Consider the following 20,087-nt stretch of genomic DNA (forward strand, 5'->3'; position numbering starts at 1 on the left):
GAAAAAGCAAGACATCTGATTGCAGTATTTTTATGCTGAGCCATTTCCAGCCGCCTTAATAATATACCTTACCGATACTTCCCAAGCCACCCCCTAAAAATCACAGCTTATGTGCCAGAGCTTCACCATCCTAGTGTAACTTTTGGAGTTTTCCTAAGACAAGGGCGGCCAACCAGTTAGACACGAAGAGTCCAAAGAGCTGGGGATAGTGGTGCAAAGAGCCACACATCCCTCCCCCACAGCCAGGCACCCCCAGCTCCCCCAACCCAATGCCCTCCCCCTCCCAAAGAGACCCAGGCCCCTCCCATTCTAACCCAATGCCTGGGTCTCACCAGAGCTACCACGGCCATGGCCACACACTTCTCGCTCCAGGAACTGGGGCATGTGCACAAGCGGGGACGCGGCTCCAAACGAGCCGCAACCCTGAGAGCCGCATCTCTGTGAACAAAGAGCCACACGTGGCTCAAGAGCCACAGGTTGGCCACCCCCGTCTTAAGAGCAATAGCACAGCCAGGTTTCTAGGAGTGGGACATTCCAATACAACTTGGGTGGCTTCAGCTAATCGGTATTGGAACAGCTGAGATTTTAACCATGTATGAAGGCAACAGCATACAGAGAAGGGATATGGGGGGAAAAAGGCAGCAAGATCTCTTGCATGCTAGATACTTTATTGTACAGAAACCCCTCCCATGCAATAGTCTAATGAATGCAACACCTCTGAGCACAGAGAACGTGTTACAGCCACACACCCCGGAGTATGCCAGGGATAGCCCTAGGGCAATTTTATTTTAATCCTCTCCCAGTTAGTGCCATTTTAGACGAGGGAATGGACTCCCATGGAGTCTAAAGTTAGGCTCTATGCGGGATTAAAGTTTGTAGGAACACATATCCCCAGCCTCTTCGAAACCAAACTGTGCTCCTAAATCTCCTGGATGTTTTTTGAAAACTCTTCCCTACCCTCCCACATTCAGAGTTTAGGCAGGCCATCACTGGAGTTGGACAGGCCAGGGGGCATAGAGTGGGAACTTGGGAAAAAAGAATCATCTTTGTGGGTACCATTTACTTAAATACAGCAAAGGGGTGTGGGACCAGCAAAGGGGCGTGGGACCAGCAAAGGGGCTGAAGGCAGTCAAATCCCACTGAAATTCAAACTCCCTTCAGCCTCTTGGAAAGTCCCAACTAAGAGAATTAATCTTTTAGCTATTCATGAAGCTTCACCTCCGTTACACAACGGCAAAATATTCCTGGACACGCACAGACAAGGGATTACGGAATTAGCGTTCGTACTCAGAGAAGCAGCGGTACAATAGAACCATGAAAATACATTAAAGAGCCGCCACGAAACTGACAACTCCCTTTGCTTCAGGGCTTTGTATTTGTTTTTAACTCTGAAAAGAGGCATTAAGAAGAAAATAATACCTGATCCGCCAAACTGCGTGCTTGCTAGCGTCGTGGGTCTGTTTTTTCCATTAGCCACTGGCAGGGGGAACATCTAGAAAAACAAGAAGAGGAGAGAGAGGGAGAAAGGTGAGATTTCAATATGTTAGCTTTGTTGTGGTAAAGGAGCGACAAGAAAGAATTTAAAGTGCAGAAAGCTTTCCAGTTACTCTCTCAGCTGATCTATATAGCAGAGAGGAGAGTAACCCAACTCTGTGAACTTGTGTACACAGACCTTCCAATTCCTTTTTCACGAAAAAGCAGCTTCTGGGATATTTTTCAACTGCACTAAAGGAAGGTTCCCTCTTCCCACCCTTGTGCTTATGGCTCATTCTTTCCTTCCCACATTATTAAAGGAGGCAGAAAATTCAGGAGGAGCACAAGGCCACAAAGTTTAAGGTGTCCCCTTATTAATAAGTTAGCATAGGAGTGCAGTGCCAAATTCTCCATCTAAAGAGAGGTTCACCCTCTACCTCCTTCAAATTAAGCACACCTATGAAAACTGGCTTATTTCCTTCTCCACCTCCATTATTTGGTGCTATCTTATGTCCTAGAAAGAAGTTAGCAGCTATAGGTTGACCGCTCTAGTCCAGCACCCTAGAGACCTGGCCAATAATGAACCAAAGAATTTCCTGAACTATGGGAGATCATTATCGTCTAGCAATTTTACCAACACTTCCACTGATTACTAGGCTTTTAGAAGACACACAGGAGTAAATCAGAGCTAAATAACAGCACAACTGGTATGTAAAGTGGTATGTAAACATACTTTATGAGACCACAGGATATCTGGCCACACCCACGATAAGTGGACACATTACAGGCAGTCCCCGGGTTACGTACAAGATAGGGACTGTAGGTTTGTTCTTAAGTTGAATTTGTATGTAAGTCAGAACTGGTACATATTGTAGGGGAAACTCTAGCCAAACATTTCTCCAGAGCTCAGTTTTATTCTCCCACACCTCACTTCCCTCAGTCCTTTATTCTCAAGCTGAGGTGTCCACTGAGAAAAGCCGCTCTGCGTCTCCCTGGTCTGCTGGGGGGCGGGGCGCTAGCTTTGCATCTCCCTGGTCTGCTGGGGGGAAGCAGCTAGTGCGGGGTTGCCTCACCCCGTTTGTAAGTAGGGATCCGATGTAAGTCGGATCCATGTAACCCGGGGACTGCCTGTACTGGATCAGAGCGCGCTGAACTAGAGGTTCAGCCTGTACTGCAGTCATTCCAGCTGGTGAAACAATGAGCCTTTAAGGTACCACAGAACTGCTAACAGATTTATTTGGGCATCAGCTTTCATGGGTAAGAACCACTTTGTCAGTGGCAAAAATGCGATCATCAAATATCCATCCACTTGCTCTCTCCTCCCAGAGACACTGCGCCAAGATGAGCGCATTCTGCAAGAATTTGTAGGTTGGTGAAGTTTGGCTGATTCCAACATTATGTAACACACGTTAACAAAGATTAATGTGCTTTCACACTATCGGTCATTTTAACTACCTGTTTGCTACAGTTACTGCTACAATGTATCGCTAACTGCCCTCTGCCAAAGAGCTTCCTTGAAAATACTGCATACCTAGTCAGCTAATGCGGAAATGTATTTTTCAAGTCAAATGGGTGGGTTTCAAAAATTGTTTAAAAAAAGTACAGGCACCTGCGTACAGCAGAAGATAATTTTTTTTCTACAAACATGGAGCTTTAATCAGTAAAACAGCTAGTGGGAAAATGCTTAGTATAATATTGAACGCAGATACTTGCAGATAAATTACAATATTTTTAGCTTGGTTATATTTGAATAACTCAAAGCTTTAATACTTTGAAGATTAAACAATGTAATCGTCCTTTAATAGAGAAATGTAGCATTTTATGTCCTGACTTATTTAATGCTTTCTTGTGACCAGGAACATTCATTTACATACTTGTCTGCTCAGCTTTAGTTACCAATCAGACATATAGAAATACATGGAGGAGATTTTCCAAAGGCAGAAAGAGCAATCAGCCAACAAACTCCCACTGAAAAGCCATGGAATTAGGGTGCCAAGAAATAAGGATGTTAAGCAGGTAACTGTCTCATCGTGTAGTCGATACAATTTGTATCGACTACACAATTAGTCGATAAGGGGCCCCGCTGTGGTTCTGCTATTTAAATGTAGTAGGAGCTGGGCGCACAGGCAGCCTGGCTCTTACTACATTTAAAATGCAGAGGTGCGAGCCAGGACTGAGCAGGCTAAGCCTAGGCTTACCAGGTAGTCAACTACTCACTTATATCCCTACCTAACACCTGTACCTACTTGTGAAAATAAATACGTACATGAGAGAGCCAGGGCATGTACACTTAAAAACAACAGTAAACAGAAGGCTCACAAGAGACTTAGATTTTCAGTGCTAGTAAAGAAATTCCTGAGGACAACAACAATGTTAGTTTATATAGGTAGTGCTGCTGTAGCCATGCTGGTGCTAGGAGGATATTAGAGAGACCAAGCGGGTGAGGTAATCTCTTTTATTTGACCTAGAAAATGTTACCTCACCCACCTGGTCAGCTTAGAGACAGATTTTTTTAAATAAAGGGTACTAAACTGATAGCCTGAAGTTCACTTTATCCCAGCAAGATAGCAAGGGACATTGCTTTTACTCCTCCCCCCTCAGGAAACTGGAGAAGCGTTACTTTAATTTAGCAATGGGAAACCTAGACGAGCCAGTGGACCACATGAGTGGCCCTCCATTTCAGCAGGTTGCAAGACTGTCGTAACCAAGATGATTTCCCGGGATAGGGAAGTTTTGCTCACTGTGCTGGCATACCTAGGGGGGTGCTGACCGAAGCATAGCAGCGCCTGGATTGGACGCAGATGGAGCACGCGGCCCTCACAATGTTAGGTGCAATCTGCACATACGTCCCTTCATAAGTGCATATCACTTTAGCAGTATCACTAGGAAAAAGCTACATGGACAGAAACCAATCAAATCTGGCAACCCTACATGTGGGAAACATTAAACAAAATGTTTCGGGGGCCACAAACAGAACACCAATGGGTTAAATGCGGCCGTGAGGCTGCTGGCCACTGAAACTGTCATTAATCTTCTCTTCCAAGAGGGTGGGGAGTTTTTGTTTGGGGGAATCCTTGAATGTATTGCTATTGAGCATCAATTGGTGCATGCTGGCTTCCTAAGTCTCAGAGTTTGCTTATTTTTCATAAGCATTTCTGCTTAATAACTGCTGATGCAACAACAACCACCCACAAGGTTAGACTGAAAACACCAATGGAGAGAATGTATAGCTTTGTTCCATTGTGCAACACACAGTTTCTCTTCTACTTCTGCAAAAGGGGTCTCCCCCCCACCACCACTATTTTTGGTAATCCCCAGCACACCCACACACTGAACACACATGAATGAGGGTTGCCTTCCCACCTCTTGCCTTCATCTTCCTTACGCAGTTTTGAAAGATACTGTCAGTGGGAATCTGCAGTAACTCTTTGCAGCTCTCTCATGATTATAGGAATTAAAGAGCTATCATTCATCAAAGCTAGCTGAGACTTTAAAGCATCACAATATTTGATAAATAAGGAGCCACACACTTATGTTACTTCAATACAGATTTAAGCCCAGATATTACAGATAAAATGCAGGAAATATAACGCTTATGCTGTCAACTTCTGTTTTTCTACAGCAGTGTGGGTTTAAGTCACACTGCTATGCTTCATTTAAGGACATAGCGTAAATCAGATTAACAAATGGAGAGGACACTTTTAGTTTTCATCATGCCATAGCAACATCTAAGTTCACTCACCCACTGTCAATTTCCTTTTTGTTTTTAAAATGTTACTTTAAAAAAAACAAAATAGTTAGAAAACCAGTACCGAATAGAAGGCTTAAGTATCAAGGTTTTGCAATTTTGTAATTGGTTCATTACTTGATTTGTTGGCTTTGAATAACATAGGTTTAATGGTACTATGTAAAATCCCCTGCCTTAAATTTCTGTAAACAGTTTATAAATTGTTGCACTGATGCCTTCAACCTCCTTGAGAGATGACAACTACTTAACTGCTAGCCCTTCAGATATCACAGTGTCATTCTTGGACACAATAAAAAACAAAACTAAACATACTGGAGGGGAAAATACAGAGATATATTTTAATGGATGGTTACATCTAAGATACCAGCAGTGTTCTGAGAGAGAAGCTTGACTGATAAGTGAAAATGTATTTGTCCAGTTACGTATCTATGTGTTTATTAGTGGACAGATTTCAGTGAATTAAGTCCCAAGGCTGCAATGGCTGTAAATAGAGTTTGGAAAAAAAAACAATTATTTTTAAGAACACTTTTCCCAGACTAATTTTAAGTCAATTTTTCACTCTCTCAGATTATAACAAAGCAGCCATTTTTATGTAGTTGCCACTCATGCATACCAAATCTATTAAAAATATTCTATTTACTTCTATTAAGCAATTAATTGTGACATAGGCCTTTAGTTCAGAAGGTCTCAAATTAAAAAAAAGTTAAACCTGAGAGCTATTTTGGAGCACACAGAAAATAACTTAATGGTTGGATATTTTATTAGAAATGAATAAAGAGAGAATTCCACTCAACATTAGCAAAGGCATAAGTGTTCCCTTAAGCAGAACCCTCCCAATTAAAGCCTTGTACGCCTACTAAAGTGTAACGTGAACTTTATTAGTTATATTCTGAACAAAAATCAGTTTTATCACAAAAATGCAGGCTCTCTTTCTTTGCTACAGTGAGACATTTTAACTCTAGGAAGTAGCTGAAGGAAAGTTTTAAAGAGCCCCAGGCCAAAAATATATATATTTGTCCATGCAAAACAAGCCAGATACTTGTTACTTAGCTTTGGGAAGGTTGGACACAACTCTGCCTTCCCCAAAGTTTTACTCCCCACAGGGTGGCTGGATCCACGTGCTTAAGGGGGTAGCCGAGTTAGTCTATAAAGTGCTACCAGATCATTTGTTGGGTTTTTTTGGATCCACGTGGTTCAGCATGCAATACAGAGTGCTTTCTGCTATAAAGGCCCGTCTATATTGCAACTGACGACATATCATACTTTGTATCTGCACACCATACCGTTAATACTTTGTTAACAACAGCGGCAGCTAAACAGCACTTCGCCCCTACCCGAGACTCAGACTGGCAGTCGGGCGCCTCCGTGTATCTGGTCTGGCACACCTGTGCAGCACAGATAGGACCCCTAACCATGCCGGTGTCATTGTTTGGCTGCTGCTTCTTCCTCCCAGCTCTCATCACACTCTGACATCCCAGGCTGTGCTGCACCACAGGTTTTGGTGCTGCTACTCTCACTCTCTCCACCCTCTAAGGACTATTTCCCTACCAAGGGAGAGCGTGGGGTGGCAGCAGCCCCTGTCCAGCAGGGAGGTCTGAGCTCCCAGACCCAGTGCAAGCTGGAACTGAGTCAGGCTGACTGCCTGACCAGCTCCTAATATACTTTAAATGCAGAGCCGCAGCAGGGGTAGGTCCCGGACCCAGTGCAAGCCAGGACCGACCTGCGCTCTTGGGCAGCCTCCTAAAAAAAAATTTACTGGCAAGGGGTGGGGGAGAAATGCATGGAGTCTATAGCATTATCCTATAAGCTTTTGTTTATCGGTTAATCGACTACACTATCATTTATTGGCAAGTTACTTTGGTAGAAAGCTTTGGACCAATGCTTTTGCAGTTCAATTAATACTGAATTTTCTCTTTTTTTGAGGTCTAGATCATTCTCCCCAAGATAGAAGAGACATTTTCAGTATTTCCACACACACCCCCCCTCCCAATAAGGATTAGGCCGTCCTTTTATACACAACCACTAGCAGTCAGGACATAAAATTCACCCAGCTCAGAGCTGGTCCAAAAACCACAACAGGTGGGCAATGTATTTCCCCTAGAAAAAGACAGAAAACACTGGTCTAAACTGAAGTTGCTAAACCACAAAACCCTTGACTCAATAGTCTTCACTCCTTTAACCTAGTCTGACAGACCACTAGGAAAACTTTTCATTCTTGCTTACTCAGAGATGAGGGGAGGGGGGAGAAAGATATGTGATCCAGACCACAAGACAAGAAGTTACATCCCATTCTCCAAAGATTTCACTATGTAACTTCTATACAAAGGCCAGGGAACCTTTTGGGTCGGGGACTGCTGACCCACAGAAAAGTCAGGTTGGGGGCCACACACAAAAAGCGAGAAGCCAAAAAATGCCCAACCCTCACTGATGTGGCCCCTGATTAAGGAGAAAGACACTCCCCATATTTCCCTATGCACACCAGAGCCTAGGGGAGCACAGCAGGGGGGCTGGAGTGCCAGTACAGGCCCCCCCAATTCTGGGGGAGAGCCTCTAGAACTAGATCCGGGCAAGCTGGGGGCCGCATCTGGCCCCCGGGCCTTAGACTCCTCACTCCAGTTCTATACTACGCTTAACAAACATGTAGTATCTGCTAGCTAATGAGTATGATGATAGTATAGGTTTTTAAATTCTCATTCTCAGTGGGATATTTGTTATTCCTAGAGACCCCTTTAGGCAAAAAAGTACCTCCATGTCTGAGTGCGGATGGACACAACAGGCCCAGTTAAAAACACATTAAAGGATTCCCACTGACACGACAATGCAGGATCAGGCTTGACTTATAATGGAGATAACCCAGCCCCAAAACAGAGCTCTGACGGAAACTGTCTCAGGCACCCTTCCCGCAAGCAGCGGATCCTAGTGCTCACCTGAAGCCCCACTGACAAAGGTCTGCCAACCTGGAGCTAATTGCACAAGCGTGATGGGGACACAATGCTCCAAATTCCAGACTGACACTGGACTGACTCTGGTGTAACTTCTGAGGTCACTGTACATTTACACTAATGTAAGAGAACAGGAATTCTACCCAATGTATTGAATCTTTCCTCCAGATCAAACTTCCTAGGCCCAGGGAGAGTTTTGTAATATAAAGAGGGTTTATGTAATGTAAATTATCATAATGGCCACGAACAACTGCGAGGGTTGCAAATAAGGACAGTTTATAGCAGGGATGGGCAACTAGGAAGGAGCACGTGGATGTTTAACCTGCAGTCCTGTGTCTCCCCCATCTACCACTTTTGCCTCTCAGGTACAGGGCACCAAAGCTCCACACTTACCTGCTCCTCTCCCTCCCTCCCAGCACTTTTGGAGCATATGAATTCTCCCTCTCCCTCCCAGAGCTGGAAGGGTGCAAACAGCTGATTCCAGGCGTTCCAGCTCTGGGAGGGAGTGCGAACCAGGCAATTCATGGCTCCCAAAGTGCTGGGAGGGAGGGGGGAGGAGCAGGAAGTGCAGGGCTCCTGTGCCCTGGTGTGCAAGAGGCGTGGGGGCAGCTAGGAGGTCCGTGAACCCCAGGTGGCGCCCCGGGGGCCACAGGTTGCCCACCACTGGTTTATAGCAAATTTGAAAGTAAGTTGCAAATAGTCATTGGCAATCCTTTTTGGAAGGGGAGAAAGAAAGCAGCAATCTAACCCTGAACTTGATCATGGATATTGCGGCTCAGAAGCTGGATCACTCACACATACAAGCAAGCCGTGAATTCCAGAGCACCTGACACAGGGATCAGAGACTTCTAAAGTAAAGGAGAAAGCAAGTTGCCCATTCTTCCCCAATGAACTCTGCACACATTTGTATTTTTGATGGACAGCATCGCCACGGTTCCCGACAGCCACAGAATACAGCCTCTCTCCGAGTTACGGACCAAACACTTGGCCGTAACTTGAGTTGTTCGTAACTCGGACCCCACTGAGTTACACATGACCGTGCTGTTCATAAGTGCGGATCGCATTCGTAACTCGGGGACCGCCTTTACGACTGCTCCATGGGAGCTTTGGTCGTAAGTGTGAACGGTCGTAACTCGACCGTTTGCAACTCGGGGAGCGGCTGTATGTTCCTGTTACTTTTTAATTGGTTCAACCTCCCATCAGCTGCAAGTGGCGAGGAGTTCTTCCTGTTCTTCCACCATGGGAATTCTCACGCAGGGCAAGGAGAGGGCGACAGGTCATGATAACACAGGTTGATACATATGATGGCCTGTGCAATTTGGAGCTTCTTATTGAATGCTGCTAGCTAGCTGTACTCTGAGAAATTGTCTTGTTTACGTTAAATCTTTATGCAGGGATCCAAAAGCGACACAGTATAAATTATAAAGGAAATAAGGGACAAGGAATTGTGACCATGATCCCTTATTTTGTACCCCAAGGGGAAAAAGTTATCACAAAGCTGTCACTCACAATAACTAGGTACATCCAGAGCAGCCCAGAAGACTAATGTCTTCATTGCTATTTAATGGTTTTTCCTCTGTGTGTAGCTGTGTTTTTCCAGTTTCTATGTTAGGTTTGCTTATCTACAAAGCAAGACACACATGCCAAGTGTCATTAGGGAGCAGCACACTACAGAGGAACCAAGCTGGAGTTTGTGTTCAAAACAGCGTAACTCTTTCCACGAGTCACTCACCAACTACAAACGTCACATACAGGCCCTGATCCTGCAAACACTCGCAAGCTTGCCTTGACACGCCGCAGTAGTACCAGCTACTTCAATAGACTTCAATGGTGTGTGTGAGGCTAAGTATATTTGTATGTTTACAGGGTCGCAGCCTTTGCTTGCTACTACTAAAAATGAGCCCAAAAAAACAGAGACATTCTCTGGGTAACTTGCTAGCCAGTGTTAATTTGTCATGAGCGCCCCAAATCTTATTTTGGAGGCTTAAGGGTTTTGGAGGGGGCAAGGTGATAGGGTACAGAAGAACATAATTCCCATGAGAATGAATTTTATATATATATATATATATATATTAGTACTGCTGTGTAAAACTGCAAACTAAGATAAAATAATCTGCAAGGGACATGAATTCAACAATTTGGATCTGGGAAGAGGAAACACAGTTTGATGAACTGTTAAATCAAGTTACATCCTTGCATTAGTTACATATTCCCATCTTCAGAAGTCACTATCCTGCCCATTTTGCTGAGAGTGCTGACGTAGAACAGACTCATGTTTTTGGCTTCCACGAAACTTTCCCACCCAAAGATCAACACGCGCTCACGGCAAGGAAAGTCTTCACTAGTGATGCTCAGAGTCCCCTGTTGCTTAACTTGGTGCAGGGAAGGATGAAGGGGGACAAAAACTAGCACACATGCACACACCATCTCTGAAACTCACTTCCCAATTACCTCACTGTACAGGCTTACATCCCCTCCTTCCCCCCTCCCCCACCTCAATTCTTCCAGATCTCAAGAGCACTGAAAATAAATGAAGCTACTGTTCCTTTAAAGCCCCCCCCCCCCCCCAAAGAGCTTGCTTACCATACTGAAGTCCAGCAGGTCACTGAGTTCTTTGTCTGTCCCAACTGCAGCCATTCTCTGCTGCTGCTGCTGATTCATACTCCCACAGACTCAACAGTGGCAGTCCTAAAGAAAACCATGGGGGAGGGGAAGAGATATTTTAATGACTAGCGCAAACTGCCCACTCTTCTGATGAATATTGTAAAAAAAGGAAAGAAACATTGCTTGCAAATCCCCAGCTTCAAACTTCTGTGCCTCGGAACGCAGTGAAAGTCCTCACATGGCATCCAGAGGCAGGAACAAGCCTTCTATTGACCAGACACACTTGTATGTTTGTTTTTTGCTGCCAAGTCCACTAATTCAGACCAATTCTGTTGCTCCTGGCATGCAGCAAATGAAAAAACAAAACCTCAACTCATTTATCAAAGGGTTCAGACAAGTTATCATTCAGGCTGTTGGTAGGCTGGGACTTCTTACCCCCTCCACTTGTAGGAGCTCCCTCCCACTTGTTTTTGTCTGTTTCTCTTTAAAGTTTAAAAAGGGCCTGATTTCATGCCCTCCCCCACTCCGTTTTATTTTGATTGGAGGCAGCTATGGGAAGCTTGGCAACTCTGAAAAATCTAGCCCTTAGGTAACAAACAAGCAGTACCAAACAAGCAGTAACCCTACCACAACGGATGGGAAAAATAAAGTCAAATAAGAATTATTTTCACCTTCAAATGGCTTTCCAAAGATAAAACTCACAGAAATCTTGCAAGGCAGGTAAATATTGTTCTGCCCAATTTTACAGGTTTTTTTTCAAAGAGCTCAAACCCATCACAGCAGGAAAATATTTCTCCAACAGAAGAAATGGAGGCAGGGAATGGGATAAAGAATTCACTCTTCTTCATCTTTAAAACTTATTTACAGCTTATTTAATGCTGGCCAATAATTTAAATAATTAATAATTAGCTTAATATTTTTATACACACAATAAGCTCTGAATTCCAAAGCATTCCTAGGAAACACATTGGCTCATCCATTAATTTTCAAGGAGGTTGAAAAAATAAATATGCTGAAATCGATCCAGTATATAAAAGAGCTTTGCCACTATATTTAAAAAAAAAAAAACAGCCAGGGGATTTTTGTTTTTTAAACCTGTCTTTATGTCATCAGTGCATCCGGCAAATATTATTAAAGCAACTTTGAAAACATGATGTCTCCCTTTCTCTCTGCCCAGGGGGTCCTGAAACAACAGCCCCCCCCTCAGGCCAAGAGCCCCCAGCTTAGCAAGTCACAAACAAGGCAGAAGGGGGGTGGGCCTGGGTCAGAAGGGATCCTGTTCAACCAACCCAAAAAAGCCCCAGAAAACACCAATGCTCGAAGGCGGCTTCAAACAACAGAGTTGTATTAAGATCACAGAGGCAACTTATACAATATGCCCCCCAAAAGAAATGAAATCTATATTTTAAAACCTCGTAGCATTTAAAAACATGTAGTGTCCTATCAAACGAGAGCTTGACCATGTGACAGAGAGGGGGCTGGGGGCCTTGTTTTTGCTATAAAAAAAACCTAACAAAACTTGAACGTGCATGAACGACAACAAAGGTGAGCATCACGCAAAACGGTTTAATGGCCTTTTCAGGGTTGAAGGGGGGGGAGAGGGGCTAACAAGTGAACAGGATTTGTGTGTTTCCCTCCCCCCACGCAGCAGTCAGTGCAAACTGCGGGGGGGGGGGGAGTTGCCTTTGAAGCAAACGGAGCTGCTGGAGAGTGTTATTTTTCAATCTGAAATCATTCACAGCAGTTTTTCCGCTGCATGCCAGCGGAGAAGCCATTTCTCCCAGTTAACACACAGCAGATGTTCCCCTATTACCCCCTCATCCCCCCCCCCCCATGCACTTCAACCTGAGACATCAGAGTTTCTCCCACCTTCTTGCCTTTGGACAAAGGCGCCTCACCACCAGCTCTCGCTCCGCTCCTCTCCTCCCCCACCCCCCTCCCTTCGTTCTCCTCCTCCAGAGCCCTTTCCCAAAACTCCAGCCACGGCCTAGCCTCGAGCCACCTCCAACGGCAACGTGCAGAGAAACATCCCCCCCCAACACACACACACACACACCCCGAGAGCTGACAACAGTCCAACCTACGCAGAGGGCGCCGGTGGAAGCTGGCACACAATACAGAGCTCCCTTCCCTGGTGCACTTCCAAGCAAAGTTTGCAAACTACACACACACACACACACACACACACACACACACACTCGAACGGCAGGATAAACAACACCCTGCTGCAGCTGCAGCCAGGACCCCGCAAGTTTCAGACCGGCCTGTGGAGATGGACAAAATATTTCATACTGAGACTCGCTCTACGCCGCCCCCACCCCCAGCTTTCCCAGCGTGGTTTGGGGGCGGGAGGGGGGAGATCATGTTCTCACTTCAAGCCCTTTAAACTTGGCTACGAGAGGGGAACAATGAACCTTCTTCAAGCCAGCTGCTCTTTCAGACCCTCGTTTTCACAATACCCCCCTTCTCCCCCCCAGCCCCAACTGAACATGAGAAATGCACAAGATCCTAGTGAGCTCACACACACACGGATTCCTCCCAAACTTTTCCCCTTTGCTAGAGCCAAGATGAAGTTTGCAGCGGTCCAATTTCAGGGGAGGTGAAGGGGGGAATTATTGCCACCGGAAAAGCAGCCCCTTCCCCCAAAGAACCACCCCCTCAATTCCCAATTCTGCCAGGCCCTTCTACTCACCCAGAGAGGCTAGGCTGAAGTTTACAACAACTCCAGAGCAAGGAGGAAAACAATAAGCCTGTGCAGTAGCCGCGGCCTTCAGAGGGTTGTGGGGATGGGATTTGTGTGTGTGTGGGGGGGGGTCCTCTCAAGTCAGCTCCACACCCACACGCGACCCCCGCGCCCTAAAGAACCCATCTAGGGTGCAGCCCGAGGAGAGGGGCTATCAGCTCCTTGGCAAAGCAGCCTGGAGGAAGGGCCCCCCTCAAAAATTCTAAGCGCCACCTCGACAGGACCCACTGGGCTTTGTTCCTCCGCCGCCCTCCTCCTTCCACCCCGCTCCAGAAAAGGGTGAAGGAGCCTCTGCCAGGGCTCTGGTGCGGGGGGAAGGGGAGCAACTGCCTCCCTGGAAGAGTGACCTGGAAGCGGGGTGGAGGAAAAGAAGGAAGAAAAAAAGAGGGAGGTGGAATGAACCCGCCCCCCCCCCCAGCTTTTCCTGTGACGCTTCTTCGAAGGATCCGAGATCAAGTTCACAAGAGTTTTTTTTTCCGGGGGGGGGGGGGGGGGGGAGACACGCTTAAAGCTCCGCGGCCACAGAGTGGAGGGGGGGCCCGAAAGGAAGCTCCCCAAATCGCAGCCCTTTCTGAGCCCCCAACCTAAGCTGAAGTTTGCACGAGTCCCGGCGCGTGTGCGAGCAGGGACAATAAACTCCCTGCAGTGGTGGTGGGGGGGGGGAAGGGGGGAGTAAGTCCACACATCGGCAAAGCCCCCCCCCAACAAACCCCTCTCAATCCACTCCGACAGGCAAGCTGCACGCAGGGCCTCCCTCTAAGAGAAGGGAGACTTGTTACATTTCGGGGGCTCCACACTGCGGCCCCCCCGAAACCCCCACTCTCCCCACGCTGAAGTTGGCAGAATTGCGGGATGGGGGCCAACCCCCCCCCTTTTTCCTCCCCCAGGTTTTACCTGCTCGGGAAGAAAAGCCTCCAAGGGGGGGGAGGGGAAGCGCATGAACCCCCCCCGGGCGCTGCTGCCGCCGCAGCCAGGGATCCCGGACAAAGCGGCTGCGGCTCCCCCGCCGGCTGCCTGGGCCCGCGGCGCCCGCTGCCGTCCCGCCGGAGCCGCCGCGGGCTCTATTGTTCTCTAGCGCCCGGCTGCGGGGCAGGCTGTGGCGGGCGGGCGGCGCGCTCGCTCCGCATGGGCCGCGCGGCTCTCTAGCGCTGCTGCTGCGGCCGCTGCCTCCTCATCGTCCCCCCGCGGCGCGGGCGGCTGCTGGCGCTGGGGCGGCCGGAGACATGGGAGCCCCCCCGCCTGCACATCGGGGCTGCTGCGGGTGGGAGCGGCGCCTCCCCCCTCCGTATCCCTCCGCCGCGGGCCAGCTGCGCGGCGCGGGCGGGGCGGGGCCGGGCGGGGAGCGGAGTGGGGCGGCCCTGCCCGCGGGGGCCCCTCCCCTGCGCGGCCGCCGCGCTCCCCCCGGGGCCTTCCCGCCGTGATCCCCGTTTCTCCTTCTGCCCTTTCTCCCACCTCTTCCCCCTTTGCCCCGCTCCTGCCTCAGTTCCCCCGCCCCTCCTGCCCCTTTACCCCCCGCCCTCCCCCCCATTCCATTCTTCCCCCTGTTCCTCCATTCCCTGCCTCTCCCCCACTTCCCCCTTTTCCTCCAGGGCCCCGTCTCTCCCCGCTGCTCCTTTACCCTTGGTCTTCCATTCCTCCCTTGGCCCTTCCATCTTTGCTTCCATTTCTCCTCCTGCCCCTGCCTCTTCCCCATTCCTTTTCTCTCTTTTCTGTTCCCCCCTCCTGCCCATTTCCTGTTCTCCCTCCTGTGGTTCCCCCTTCCTCTCCTCTTCTCCCCTATTCCCTTTCTCTCTCCTGCCTTTCCTCCCTCTTCTCCAGTCTCCTCTCTTGCGTTTGTCTCTTTCCATTTGCCCCCAGACCCACTTTAGGGGGGGGTGTCAAATTATGCCCCCCCCCTCAGAAATGGCCTGACTGGGTGGGAGTTCTGCAGCTGTTCACTAGTTGGGGCGGGTGGTGGCCGGTAAAGTTGAGGGGGGAGTTTGAGGAAGCAGAGTGGGGGGATCCTTTGGGGACAGGGGCAAAGAGATTCTGGGGTTTGGGGCCTCAGGGAAGTTGGAAGGAGCTGGGAGTGGGGGGGCTGAGAGAAGCAACAGGTGAAGGGAGAAGATGGCTGGTTTGGCTAGCAGGATTTGGGGAATGGGGGGGTGACAGGGAGGAGGTGAGAGGAGTCGGGGAAAGGGATGACTGGAGGGGGGATGGGCAAAGGGATGTTAAGGCAGGGGTGAGAGGGACGGAAGGAAGGGTATGGTGGGGGGAAGGGATGGCTGGAGCAGACGAGAGGAGGGGGCTGGATGAGGGGTGCTAGGGCAGGGATGGAGGGAGGGGTGCAGCGGGGAGGGAGGGAGGGATGGCTGGAGGGGGAAGAGAAAAGGGGGGATGGATGGAGGGGTGCTGGTGAGAGGGACAGAGGGAGGGGTGCCAGGGGCCGGGAGAAGCATGTGGAAAGGGACTGGGGTGTTGGGGGGAGGACGGTAAAGGCAGTGGCTGGTTCTGCTACACGCCATCGTGGCCTTGGGCCTGTTCCTTAGCCTGGAGGCAGGGAGGAAACAGGCCTTGAGGAGTGAGGTGCCCAGATACTGGGGTGATGAGCGCCCGTCCGGCCTGCGAGGGAGAGAGGAGCTGGGAGGGGAGGAGCCAAAGGGGAGGGGACTAGGAGGAGCAGTGCGTGGGTGGGTGGGGCTAGGAGAAGCGGAGGGGAACTATGTTTCCTGGCGGAGGGGGACGTGGGTGCAGAGTGAAGCGGCGGCAGGGGGAGGCGGCAGCAGCAGCATGACGAAATGGGAGCACCGGGAGATGGAATGATAAGGCCGCAGGGCATCGTCCAACGGGAGGGCCGAGCGGCCGCGAGTGGCAGGTGGCTCGGCCAACCAGAGCCAATCTCCGCCCCCCTGCGAGCCCTTCGCCCACAGAGCAGGGAGGCTGGACTGTAAAGCCGGAGGCAGCTGCTGGGCTTTGCTTTGCATCTCCCGCCCGCACCCTCCCCGCTGTGCCAGGGGCTCCCCCAGCGCCGGGGTCGGGCGGAGTCCTGGGTGGGTCTGCTGGGGGGCCCCATTGGGGGAAGCTAAACTAGTTGCTTTGTTCAGTTAAATGGGGGCTTTTGCAATTGTAGGGTCTCTTGCATCTTCTCCTGAAGCACCCGGCATGGGCAGCCCGACCAAGCCTACGTGCACTGGGCGGGGGCTTATATTTAGTTTTGCAGTTTAGCCCTAGAGGTGGGAGCGGCAGAACCCTTAACTCCCCCCCCCCCCCGGACCCAGAGCTCTGGGGCAGTAAGTCTGGTTCATTCCTCTGCAAAGGATGCAAACTGAATGTTTTTTTGTATCCGTGCAGCACCTAACTCAGAGCCAGAGCTCCTTTGGGCTAGGTGCTCTGGGCTCCAAGAGGCTGGCAAGCCAAGTTAAGTGGCAACAGATGAGTTAGAGCTCTGTAAATCTGTGGGTATCTGCAGCTGCACATATGAATGTGGATATCCACAGTGCAGATACTGATACAGATACAATTTTTTTATCTAGAACCCTGCAAATTAGCGGATATCTGTTTTGTATCCAGGGATGTGGGTAGCTGCAGCTCATTTTTTGCGGACGCAGATATAAATTGTGTATCTGCGCAGGGCTGTAGAGATGTACACAGACAGATGGAGGGGGTAACATGGTAACAATGAGAGAAATCCCTGGATCAAACTTTGGGGATGTTCAGAACCACACCTGAGCTTTGGGGCTAGCCCATTTTTCTTGGGCTGAGCCTACTATCCCCTCCCATAAACATTGAGGACTCTTGAGTATGTTTGGGCCATCTATAGAATCCTAGGGCTGGAAGTGACCTCAGGAGGTCATTGCGTCCAGCCCCCTGCCCATCTGTGTGATGTAAGATTGAGATACTCAGATTGCAACAGAGGGTCTGGGTGGTTCTGTGTGTCCATCGCCCTGAACAGTGAGTTCTTGCCTATGACTGAGGTGTCTATATGCAGTATAACTAATAATATTTTCATATTTTACCAACTCCTATTTTTAGCTCTGCACCTTTCTAGTTCACTCTTTCCCTCTCCTTTAATTTCATTTTTAACTTTGTAAGGATGCTTTAACATTTAAAAGCCCTTTGGGGATGTTCTTTGTATCAAATATGTTGATACAAAAATGCAGTCCTGTTAAGAGTGCCACATGCAGAGAATGAATGTGTTCTGAAAGGCAGTTGCACTCTGACCCAGTTTGTTCCTAGATTGCTGTTTTAATAAAATAAGTAGGTTTGAAGTATGTTCTTTATCTTGTTCTTTATCTTTAGTTTACTGGTCTTGACACAGTCAGTAGCTACAGTAGCCCTTTCTCTTCTGAGTTAGGAGTTACAGGGTGGTGGTGTGGCTGATGGAACTGGATGAGTTCCACCTGTCAAATCTAAATGTAGGAGTGTGTTTTAGGGCTTCTCTAAACACAGAAGTTGCACCATAATTCAAGGTCTGATGTTAAACTAGTGCACTTTGACGGTTTGATGATCTTACTGTGGTTTGAATTGATGCACTACAGGTTTAAATCAAAAGTGAGTGTCCATACACAAAGCTGCACAGGTTTGATTTCCTGCCTTCAGTAAAATGGGTAATGTGCCAGCCATTTTTTGTGTGTTACCCATATTTCTTTTAGCAGTTTCTCTCTAACTGTGAGTTTGTGTCCCTGATGCTCCAGAAGTTGGGAATTCCATGAATGATTTTAAAGATCACATTGCCCCAAGAAGTGTAGGCATGGCTATAGCATGCTGTACCTAAGTTAAATATCAATAATGTAGGTGAGCACAAAAACTAAGTCTGAAACTTACATAGGGCTGTTGAGGGCAGGGCGAGTGGGCTTATCTAATCTTACAAAGTCTACACCAGTGTCAGATGGAGGAGAAGAACTGGAGATGGATTCCTGGGCCCTTGGAATGGGTTCTGGGTGTAGAAGATTCAGCCAGACACCGGCCCTCATTGCTGGGAGCCCATCCAGCATATGAACTATTTTCACATCTAGCACCATAGCTAGCCTATCACTATTCTCACTCGTGAAAGTGGTGGCTTTCCACTTCCAGCCTGTTTTCCCCATTATCCGGTAAGGTTCCACGTTCTGCTTGAGTGCTGCTGTGACAGATGTTTTAATTTTCACTTTGATTCCCCGCTTTTGCACCCAGCGTTTGCTCCTGTTTTGCTGCTAGCCATGATCCTCAAACGTAAAAGATTATGTTTGCTCTGACGGGGAAGGAAACTGCATCCATTTAAACAGACTTGTTGAAAAAGGCTCCCTTGACTATACCTTAGCACTCGTTTTGCTAAGTGGGTGGGGGAGGGGAGCCTGTGACTGATTTGAGTCCCCCTTGCCTGTGGGAATCAGCGGCTAGGTGCTGGGGCATCCCCCCCATTGCAAACCTCCCAGGGGGACCTGCTGCAAGCGATGGTTTGAACCGGTGCGGATCGCACCCCCATCCTTGGAAGCAGGGCTGAGGCGCGCACACAATTGCTCGAGCCCCGGCAAACCAGCCGTGTAAACAGACCAGGCACAGGGCAAGCCCAGTGCGGAGATAGCAACCGCAAAGCTCCAGGGGCGGCCAGGGACCGGCCAGTCCCGTCTGCACCGGCGCGGGGCGCGCATCCGGCTTCGCTTCGCGTGGCCTTTGGGGCAGCTTCCTCGCCGTGGTTTACCTGGCGCCGCTGCACCTCGCCGGCTGGGCGCTGTTTCCCTTCTCCTGCCCTCAGCACTTTCCTGTCCCGCCTCAACGGCTCCTTTCCTCGGGAGGCCCGGGGTGGCAACCAGAAAATCAATCCGCCTGGCTGGCTGGGGCTGATTCATAGACCCAGGGTGGAGAGAGAGAGAGAGAAAGAAAAAGTGTGGGATCACTTCAGGGAAAAGAGCGAGGGGGAGGGGCGCGGCAGGGAACATTTTGTGAAAGCTGCCGCATCCCTTTCCCAAGCCTTGTTTACCTGCCGGGGACCATGGCTCTGGGGTGCAGGGGAAGGAGCAGCAAAGGATCTCTTGCACTTTTCACTAGTGCCCTGCTAAAGCACGCCTTGCACTTTTCCCTAGTGCCCTGCAAAAGCTAAAGCGGGCCAGGATTCCCAACAGATGTGTCAGAGGAAGAGGGGGGAGCCCGCCCCCCAACACACATGGGCGCACTCCTCCTTCTGATAGCCCCCTTGGCTCTGCACAAGGGAAACATAATGGGCCAAATCCATGAAAGTTTCCCCTAAGTTAGGACTGCAGCTCTGGGGTTAATAGGTACAACTGGCCAAATCTATCTCAGGGGTAACTCCATTGACCCCAGTAGGGCTGCTGCAGGGATCAATAGGGCCCAGGCTTTTTATACTTAGTGAGACGTATCCTCAGTTACTGTGCATTGTGCTAGTTCGGGGCTGGGACACTAGGAACACCTAATTTGATCTTTGGGAGCAGTCACCAGGGTGAATGTTTATGGGGAGTCCTACCTCTGGGCACACGTGCAGTGGGGCCACAACACACCCTTTTTTACAATGATTTAACCAGAGGTGCTTTGAACATTTCTTGTGCGTGTGTAGCCCTGCTGAAACATATGCACAATATTAGAAACATCATCATCCTGTGGC

At 49.0% G+C, this 20,087-nt stretch overlaps 1 protein-coding gene across 9 annotated transcripts in view; it reads right to left on the reverse strand.

The window, feature by feature from the left end:
- TCF3 (transcription factor 3) overlaps window positions 1-14,793 on the reverse strand; it is a 134,216-nt gene extending 119,423 nt beyond the window's left edge. For 4 of the 9 annotated variants that reach the window (XM_075903250.2, XM_075903249.2, XM_075903248.2 and 1 more), the window contains exons 1-3: window positions 14,405-14,793; window positions 10,747-10,851; window positions 1,420-1,492 (exon numbers count right to left, since the gene is read on the reverse strand). In XM_075903250.2, the coding sequence (XP_075759365.1) occupies window positions 1,420-1,492; window positions 10,747-10,824 (151 nt within the window). In that variant the 5' untranslated portion in view covers window positions 10,825-10,851; window positions 14,405-14,793. Of the gene's footprint in view, window positions 1-1,419; window positions 1,493-10,746; window positions 10,852-13,459; window positions 13,764-14,404 lie in introns of those variants that run through there. The other 5 variants (XM_075903245.2, XM_075903251.2, XM_075903247.2 and 2 more) reach the window with 3 other exon arrangements.
- Window positions 14,794-20,087: the final 5,294 nt, after the last annotated feature.

This window comes from Pelodiscus sinensis, chromosome 32 (assembly GCF_052426305.1).
Source record: "Pelodiscus sinensis isolate ZL-2025 chromosome 32, ASM5242630v1, whole genome shotgun sequence".
Lineage (NCBI taxonomy): Eukaryota > Metazoa > Chordata > Testudines > Trionychidae > Pelodiscus > Pelodiscus sinensis.